The following is a 10,236-nucleotide window of genomic DNA, read 5'->3' on the forward strand; positions in this document are numbered from 1 at the left end:
CAGGCTATTTTTCCTTCTTTTTTTAAATTAAGATGAATGATTTTTTTTATTTATTTTTTATTTTTTAAGAAAAGTTGGGAAGTCCAATACACCAAAATGCCAACCCCACACGGCGTAGCTGGGATTAAATAGTGGGGTCCACTTGATTTTATGTGCTTGGGCAAACGTGCCATAACTTCCAAACATTAAATAGGATTGGTTAATACAATCCTGCCCTCTTAACATATGGTACCAAACGTAGCCTTATGTAATTGCAGGTGATAGAAAACCTCTGCTATTTGCAAATCCAATTCATTGCTACCTATAATACCATGCGATTTGCTACATATGCAATACACACACTTTGCAGAATATATATATTTATATATATATATTTACATAATTTTCAAAAGATGAGGTTGACATTTTTTCGTTATGCTGCCATCATCCCCTTCCTCTCTCTAGGAAAACATTTGAAAACAAAAAACAAAAGCAACAACTTTTTTTTTTTTTAAATAAATGACAAAATTTAATAATAAATATTGATTACATGAAACTCTGCAAAGAATCAGAAAAAGACTTCGAATCTGTCAAAGATGGTTCACAAATAATTGTACATTGTTCAAACCCTTTTAACTGTAAAAAAATTACCATATATTTCAGTATGACCACTGCAAATTATACGTATTTTAAAATAAAGCTCCACTCGAGCACAAACTAGGTAATATCTTACGTAGGCGCATTCTTTTCTCCTGCTGTGGACCGCTTTCTCATCGTCCAAAATGCAGCATAATATCGGTTCTGCCCAAAAAAACAACAAAAAAAGTCGTGAATTTTATGGAGCTTGAAGTGATGCGAGTTTCATGAATGTGTATCATAATCCTGGTTGTACATACTGACCCAAACACAGTTCTAAAATTTTGTTTTTATGCATATTGGACCATGAATTATTATTCTGTACAAGTAAAATTCCACGCAAATAATAAGGTAAACTTATTACAACTTAACATTATACACCTTAATCATCTTACTGCAATGTTAAATTTAAAATTTACTTTTCCCAGAATAGTAATTTCTGAACAAACCGTCTTTCATATAATATGAGATTAGCTCATACAGTAAATAGCAATCCTACTGAGTTGACCCCCCAAAAAACAGGGGGAAAAAGAATAGCATTCCTGCTAAATTTAGTTAAAAACTATGGTGATTTCCCCAGATAAGCATTACCATTGCAGCAATTGCCTTTTTCATTCAAGTTCACTAAGAGGAGAAGACCTGAACCTATTGAAAAGAATGAGAAGCTTACTTGCATCATTGATCGAGGATTTGTGGTATATGTCGTCTCAATAGTACTCTCCTTCTGTAGTCAGAAAAAGAAAAGGTCAACTTTATGTGGTAAATATTACATTCACCCCTGTTTTTGCATATATTACAGCTATATATCATATTCACCAAAAAATTACAGCTACATCTCATGAGATGTAAACTCTCATATAGCAACAAACAACCCCCTCCCCCACCTCTCCTGAGGTTAGTCAAAAACTTAGCCTTTTAATCGACAAAATTATACTTATAAAATGTGTAAAAACAAACCTGTTCTCACATTGAAATATTAGCTAGATAAGAAAAAGGTACACACAGTTGGGGTGTAAGTGTAATTTTTCCCATTTACATATTCAGGATCAGCCACAGATACTCGTGCAAACGGAATATGCATTAGATTACCTCACACTGAAATCCATAATGCAAAGCAACCCTTTTCACATCTTCCAAACTTAGTTCAATAGACATTTCCTGATTACAAGAAGTTAGACAGTTAATTCTCCCTTAGAATAAGAGTGGGATTACATGAACATGTATTTTACAAAAGAGAAGCTCACATCTTCTTGCCCATACATATCTGCAAAGTGATATAGTAGCGGACCTAAATTTATCCAAACCTGTCATCCACAATCCACCAATCACTTTCTATCAAGGGAGTCATGTGCCAAAAGGAACAAAAGAAAATTGAAAATCTTAACCCAAATAAATAGGAGAAATGGATACAGGAACTTACTCCACCATCTTTCAATATTCTTGATATGATTTCAATGTATTCAACAATGTTGTGTGCAGTATCAATAAAGAAACAGGTAACCACTGCATCCCAGATACCTGCATGTCCCACAAATTACTCAGTAAGAAAAAAGAACATTGCATGGTTTAGTGCGTACATGCACTAGAGGATAGGTTTTTGAAGCATAAAAAATTTCATGGTACCTGTGACCAACAGAATAGCCAAAAATACAATCACCTAAATCTGTCCATCCAAGGACAAATAGTATCTAAAGAATTTTTAAATACAATAAATCAAGAATAAATAAATGGCAACCAGATAAACAATATATTAGACATTCATTAGTATAATTTACTCCTTGCATCAATTACAGTGCATAAACACAAAGACAATGCAAATAACTCACACTATTCCTACCTTCTTGGCTTGGATCACCGTAAACTTCAACAAAGTCACCACCACACATCGAAAAGCCTTCAGTGATCCCTGCACTGCTTGAAAAAGTGGATAGCTAAAGATATGCTAAATTTTCAGACACTTATAAAATTGCATCCAAATAAATACAGCAAGTGTATTATCGCATTATAAATCAGTTTCCTAGAAGCTTCACTGTCAAGTTACATATCCAAAAGTAATTTCACTTGTATTATTGAGCAAAGGACTTAATTGTAGTTTTATGTTCCTACCATAGAGAACCACAAAACCCATTAACATCTATCATTTTTTTTTCTGAGTCAATACAAGAAAAGCTGGATGACATGGAAATTCATACAGCCAAAAATGGGGACAAACAACAGTTTGCTTTCTCATCTGATTAGTCAAATATTTTAAAAAGTCTAGTTAAACCAAATAGTTTCACATTCGTATAAGAGAAGACTTAAATTAAAAGAGACTACTGCCTTCCACATTGGTCAATTTCATGCTTAAACACATGGCATTGAAATGAGTTTATTGCCTCAAAGCATTTAAACGATATATCAAATTGCTTCAAGACTGTGTTATACATATAATAATCATAATTATAAGACATTAAGGATATCCGCATATAAAGGCTGTTTGCCTCTTCAAATTTCATGTAAAACATTCTACCATTTCAACCAATTATAATTTCCAAAAACACCTTACAGAAGGTCCAAAGATAACAAAATAGTCTTATCTAGAAGATAATGAAAATTTTCCTCTATAAGTCGATAATTGTTATTACACAGTCGATAAAATTCATTCAAGTTGAAAACCACAACATTCACAAAAACCAAGTCGCACAGCCTACTCTAAATGGGAGTCACGTCGCTCAGGCCCAGGATCGAAGACCTCTAAACTTAAGATGTTAGGTACGCAAATAGACGCAATTTATTTTATTTTAAGTTTTTTGGAACATTGCAGAACTTTATATGTACTAATCAAAACTTGATCGATGCCTCAAACATTGCTAATTCAGTCCCAGTTTTGACCATTATCACAAGGAAAAATGCAAAAATAGTATGAATATTCATAACAACAAAAGAAAAATGGGGCAAGGGCAAGCACTGCACAGTAATAAAAGTTTAAATATATCGGTAAATTAATTTAGAGCAACATAAATACCTAGCTGGATGAATATCTGGTATTGAAACAGGACGGAGTTGGTCACTATCTGACAATGAATTACAATTGCTGTGTATCCATGGATATATTTTCCACTCCCCGGCACTCTGGGTACTAAAGACCAAGTAAAACCTCTTAAGACAGGAATATAGAAAAAGAAAAGGTATCCAAAAGAGATCCAAAAGAATAATATCTCATTGACTATCAAGGGATTCTTACTGATTAAGAATAAAACTTGAGCATATCATCATGTAGTATGAAAATTCATTTCCCTGGCTTATAAAACCTGTTTTAGTCATATGAAAACATTAGGAACTGATTAGGATTATATAAAAAGTTTAATTTGTAATAATCTGATATTATATTCATACCTAGACTTGAGATCTCTAGAGCCAGCCTTCCAAGTCCAGCTCCAGGAACTAAACAGGCAGGAGGGCTGTCAAACAGACATAGTAAACAACTAACGGAAAAAACTACTCCCATACACTATTAACACACAAAAAGTAATTATAAGGAGAAGATGCAACCGCAATAACACACTAATGGGGACGATAAAATTGGCATTAGAAATTCAACATACCTTTTCTCACAGCGGTTAGGAAATAGAGCATCAAGTTCCTTGAGGATAGGCTTGTAGCATTGATCGCGTTCTTTCTGCCCCTGTATTAAATACAATTATGGACGGAACAAGTAAACCTTTGGAGTTGTGGACACTAAATTTCAAACTAGAAACCAACAAAAAAAAGATATGGTACCTCTGCTGCCCAATCTCTAACTATATTCCTTATAATACAACGGACCTGAAGACAGAAAGTAGGGAAAACCAGAATTTAGTAGAGGAAACTATCATGCCTCAAGACAGTCAATTAACTAGCAACAGACAAGAGCTAAAGCAATATAAATAAAAGTTATTTGCAAATTCCTTGACTATAGCCATAAACAAGCAAGAGGAGAACACATCTTCATTTTTTAAGAACATTTTCCATTATTGTATTAGCAAATTAATCTTATATTTTGTCAACTTAGGCCAAAGATAACTGCTGAAAACAAAATTATTTCAATACCACAATTTCAAAGATGTAACCTTGACATAAATGCAGCTTAGCTACAACTAAAATAGCATATAAATAATCAAAATTTTATAATAGTAAAAATATGGAAAAACCTTGCAGAGATAAATTTGAGCAAATATACATATATATATATATATATACATACATATAAAAAATAAATAAATAAATAAAAGAAGAAGAAGAAGCAAACCTTGTCAACATCAACTAAAGGGACATGTAACTGATGTGATGGATCCAACCATGCATGAGTTGACACCTGAGAATTTAACAGCAAGCAAGATGAAATTTTCAAACCAACACATCTGTATCAATTTTGGAAAGTTAATAAATCTGAAATAAGTAGACAACGTATAATTTCCATGAAACTATGAATTTAAAAAAGAAATAGATAATCAACTTACGAAAATTAACAAAAAAAGATGGACTACAAGGAAATATATAGATCCTACAACTATTACATATTGAAGTAACCAGAAGACATACATTTCCATTTGAATCAATGGCATAGTTTCCATGGCAATTGTTTATCTCTTCATTATTTTCCCAGTCAAGAGCTTTGGTCCCAGTAATGGAATCACATTGACCTTCAATATCCATCTCCTGTTGTTATCTACAGTGGTCAAATTTCTGAATGAAAAAGACATAGGACCACCTTAAACTTCTCTTATTCATCTAAAAACCTAATGCGATGATGAAGTGCTCCAGAACCTTATTGGTAGTGACTCCTTTTGGTGAGTTGCTGATTACATTGCTTTCTTCCATACAACAGGCTTGATTTGATTTGGAAAAACTCATTCTTCCACTTGAAACGGGAGACTGACAACAATCCCCTGCTCCAGAGACATGATCATTCAGGACATCTTCAGAATGGGGGTTCTCACAAATATCTAGCTCCTGGCTCATATCAAGTGGGGGTTCAAATGCCTGCAAAATTATTAATATTTGAGAGGAAAAAGAAAATCAGGATGCTCACCAATTATACCATTTTGAAAACATATTCAAAAAATCTTAGCATTCCAAAGGCATAACGTACTACAGTAAATAAATAAATAAATAAGGGTGTGAATCAGAAAGACCTGAAGCATATTAAATATGAAATATGAGTTTGTTGAAATACACCTGCAGAATTAGAAGCCAAATCAGTTATGATCTAATGCATGCTCCTTCGAATTTGCATAATTGATACACAACATAATTAGGAATTGATCTAATAATCCTGTTTTATTTTATTATTTATCAAATTAGAATTTTAGGGATCTTTAAAATTTCTCTTCAAATAGATTATTAGTGTATTTGGATTAAGATTTTGTTTCCAGTTTGGATTAAATCAGTAGATATTACTAAAAATTCAACGGCAAGAAGAAACCTAAAGTAGGATAAGGGTAGGTACCGTCTTAGTCTTTGGAACTTCATAGGGTAGTGCGATAGTAAAGCCTGAAATATTAAGAGGGCATAACAGTGAAGACAGTGAAATTTCAACCTAACTAGAAAACCACTCTTGTAAATTTAAAGAATAGCATCACTAACAAAATTACCTAGCCAAGAAGATAGAAATGCAAAGGTAGTTTCTATAATTGCAAATACCTTTTAATTAGATTCAGAATAATCAAGTGTTGACTTAAAACTAAAAAGTAAAAACTAACACAAAGACATGAATTTTTATCATTAGTTCCAGTAAAGAAAATCAAGGAATTAAACACTTCAATAAACTAACATTAAAATTATATCCATATCCAATTGTCCAACCAACATTAGTTAGGAGAACTTGCTGCCTCAAAGGAATTGAAACCAAAATTCCTAGCTTTCCAAAAAGCCATTAAAAAATAGTTGGCTATCATGTGTAACAGCTCTCATATTCTTTCTTCACTCCTACCCTCTTATAAAGTTCTTTCAACGGTTAGACTACCTAAAGGAAGAAATTTGCAAATGGTGTGATTTTAAATGTACCATGTCAAAATCTTAAGCAATTTTTCAGCAACACGCATTAAATTTCTTATGTCTAAATCTCCTAGAAAATAAGGTTTTTTTTTTCCCCCCATTGTTTTCACGTTGCGTTAAGCCTGTTCCAAAGACTTAACATAACATCAAAGATTAATTATTTTAATAATACTGGAAAAATCAAGATAACGCCCTTGCACTTGATTGGTTCAATTGGTCTAAGACTCCATCTCGTCCAAGTTGTTAGGAGGCATACTATTGATAGGAGAGGGTTTCTGCAAGTTGTGTTATGCTTGAAATGTATTGTCCAACACATTTCTGTGAAGATTTTGTTATAACCAATAACTTAAAAATCTAAAATTTAGGCAGGAAATCTTCACTAGAATTGTATAGCAATATATCAGTCCTCTGTCCATGAAATATTTAAAAAATAAATAAAATAAAAGTTATATTTTGTAGATAGAAATCCAATCAAGTATCTGTGAGGGGGAAAATTAAGGGGGGAGAAATTTAAAAAAAAAAAAAAAAAGAGACCCAAATTATGTCACAAAAGGTTCTTTCAATATTATTGTCAGTGAGCACCAAAATGCGGCTAAACCAGGCACATTTGGAATCTCCAGTGGACCTCACTAAAATGTGAAATGGCAAAAAAAAGAGATCAAGCTTATTTTAGAGCATCCTGAAAGTAAAAAAAGCACAGGATTTTGTTGAAAGAACAAGCTGTACTCCACTGTAAAACTTATGTTCGATAGAATTTTCTTTAAATTTTTAGTCTCAATACATATGTCCATTCAAATGCTCCTTGTTCAAGAAAAAATTAGATTCTCCATATAAAATTTTTCCAATTCATTCTGAGGTGAACCACTTGTCAAGGAAAAAACAAAGACCTAGAAGAAAGCTGCCCATCTCTTATTTCACAACTAGTAAAGCATGGAGCTAGTGCTCCACATGGTCGGCACTTCATTTTCAGCATTACAGCTGTTATTTCTGTCCATTTTAAGATAGCAAGCAGTACTTGTTTCTGCTTGTTGGCCAGTTCAGGAATTAGAGCATAGCAATACCAAACATAGTCTTCCATCAATCCTAGAGAGAATATCAAAGCTGGGAGGTGTCTTAATTCAACTACCAAAGTTCCACTTCAAACATGAAACTCCAACCAAGCAAGAAAGGGGAATACCTTATGGGCAGGTGGAAGCTTCTTAAATGATCTTTCATATCTATTGACATCCTCTTCTGCAGCATCTGGATAGCTGTGCAAGAAAGCCAAGCAAGAAGCCACTATCTTTAATACTAAACAAATAAGAGAATTATAGTAAAAGTACTCTCCAAATTTAAATAAATTAATAATAGACTCCCACAATATTAATAGGAGGGCAGACAATAACATTAATTTAAATTCATAATTAAAGATTAAATCGGGTATTAACGCGAAATGCACACATTATAAGGCAGCAAAAAACTCTGTTAATACTAAAGAACAAAGAGAATTATTGTGCAAAAAAATAAAAAATAAAAATACTCTCCAAATTTAAATAAATTAACAATAAACTCCCATAATATTAAAGCGGGGGCAGACAATAACATCAACTTAAATTCTAATTAAAGATTAAATACCCACATAATAAGGCAGCCAGAAACTCTGTTTTCAGCAAAATCACTTTTGGAAAATGTAATCTTTTATTTTATTTATTTATTTTTTCCCACCGTTCCACACAAAACTGACTACCCAAGAGGTCAAATAGGAAACTCTTTTCTTAAAACAAAAAATAAATAAACAAAAACTTTGTACAAAAGGCTAAATTATCTAGAATTACCATAATTTTCAAACGCATATGAAATGCCAGTAGTCAAAACCCAGGTAACAAACAACTTCATTATAAGTAATTATATAAAATAAAATAAAATCATTGTAATTTATATAAATATCCGAATCATTCGCATAAACGAAAATCACCATAAAACACCCAGAAAAAAAAAACAAAAAATCTGAGAGCTGAGGATTAAAATTGTAAGAGTGAGTTGAGCCAGAGGGTGGGGGAGATATCATATACTTGAGGTAAGCACTAATGATACGCCTGAGGGACTTGACTTCTAGGGCTTCTTCAAGCCTCCTCTGACGACGTCGTTCCTCGTCTTCGTCCACTCCTGACATTTTTTCCCTCCTCTCCTCCTCCACCGATCCTTTTCGTTTTCTCTCACTCTGTCTCTGTCTCACAGTGTTCGCTTACTCAGACAAAGCTTTTACTGTGCCTCTATACACACACAGATAGAAACACATGCGACCCAACTGGAATCAGCACAACGGTGTCGTTTTCCAGCCCTTGGTGGGTCGTCTATTTTTCTACTGGGCTGGGCTAGAAAGCTTATGACTTTTTTTTTGGGGCTTTTATGGAAAAAATACCCATCGTATAAATCAAAATTTAAAAAATAGCCCTTTTTTTTTTTTTTTTAATCTAATCAACTGTAGGCAAAAATATTCTTAACTAAATTAAAAATTATAGAATATTTTTTCTCTTACCTTTTTTTTTTTTTTTTTCCTTCTCAAATAATCACCTGTTTTCCTTTTGAAAAAAATATTCTCTCTCTATCCTTGGTATCTTGTCTACTCTCACTTTCTTTTTTTTGGATTTTTCTCACTTTCAAAGATGAAATATTAGTGCGAAATGATGTAAAATTGTCCAAATAAACATTCATTTTTGTATTTTCTTACTTTTATATTTTTTAAGATTTTTTTTATATAGATATGTAAAAAATTAGTTTATGAGCTGTTATATTTAAGTTTTAAAATATCTAAATGACATATGATGTGCAAATAAAGAAAAATTTATGTAGAACTGAAAAATAACAAAAACCATTAAAAGCAGAGGAAAATTGGAGAAAAAGATAAACTTCTGCTATTTTCCTCCAATTTGTTAGTTTCTAATAATTTTCCGTTAGTAGGAAAACATTATATTTGGTAAAAAAAAAAAAAAAACAAATTAATTTTTTTTGAGACAGTTAATATGTTTGTTTAAATAATTTATATTTTTATATATTTATTAATTTAGTTTAACATTATTCATTAAATTCTGTATTAAAATGAAGATGATTATGTTATAATTGCGGTTTTATACGATGGAACATTGGTGCGAAATGATGGTGGTCATTGAGAGTGTCAAAATGGTAAAAATATAATGGTTGTCATCGGCAAAAAATGCACAAAATCAGAATTAAAAGATGAGATTTTTAATTTTATTGAGATAGACCGAATTGAATATTTGCTAAAGCTAAAATGGATATATTGTTCTTCCATTGAAATGAACGCGTAGGTGAGCCGGTAGACTAAAGATGCATTGCATACTATCTCAAGGTGAAGATGTTATTGGACATAAATGTAGCCGATGCGATAGTGTTAGACATTATAAGTAAAAATGTACGAATCTATTGTTTTATGTTTCAAATTAAGAATTTTTAATTTAGTGTGTTATAGTTATGCATTTTAAATTTATATCTTTCGACAATTAGTATATACTCATGGATATATATTCTACTCAATGTTAATATTTTTTTATATTGTGATAATGATGTAGTCCTTACTTAGAAAATTTAGTTTAATAATATAATCCT

The 10,236-nt window shown here is 32.0% G+C and overlaps 1 protein-coding gene across 3 annotated transcripts; it reads right to left on the reverse strand.

Moving 5' to 3' along the window:
* Window positions 1–479: 479 nt before the first annotated feature.
* Window positions 480–8,877, reverse strand: LOC107423585 (uncharacterized). Of its 3 annotated transcripts, none has more exons than XM_016033168.4 (18): window positions 8,682–8,876; window positions 7,808–7,880; window positions 6,083–6,126; window positions 5,769–5,811; window positions 5,401–5,616; window positions 5,176–5,292; window positions 4,883–4,948; window positions 4,375–4,419; window positions 4,200–4,279; window positions 3,991–4,055; window positions 3,839–3,905; window positions 3,620–3,733; window positions 2,453–2,526; window positions 2,036–2,133; window positions 1,860–1,919; window positions 1,705–1,773; window positions 1,286–1,339; window positions 480–780 (listed from the first exon to the last, which is right to left on the reverse strand). In XM_016033168.4, the coding sequence occupies exons 1-18, from the start codon at window positions 8,780–8,782 to the stop codon at window positions 709–711; spliced, it is 1,458 nt and encodes a 485-aa protein (XP_015888654.2). In that variant the 5' UTR covers window positions 8,783–8,876; the 3' UTR covers window positions 480–708. The 3 variants fall into 3 exon arrangements, with proteins under 3 accessions (XP_015888654.2, XP_060671886.1, XP_060671885.1); XM_060815903.1 differs by lacking the exon at window positions 8,682–8,876 and adding an exon at window positions 8,445–8,667; XM_060815902.1 differs by lacking the exons at window positions 5,769–5,811; window positions 6,083–6,126 and having other exon boundaries at window positions 8,682–8,877.
* Between the last annotated feature and the right edge of the window lie 1,359 nt (window positions 8,878–10,236).

Source organism: Ziziphus jujuba, chromosome 3 (assembly GCF_031755915.1).
Source record: "Ziziphus jujuba cultivar Dongzao chromosome 3, ASM3175591v1".
Classification (NCBI taxonomy): Eukaryota; Viridiplantae; Streptophyta; class Magnoliopsida; order Rosales; family Rhamnaceae; genus Ziziphus; species Ziziphus jujuba.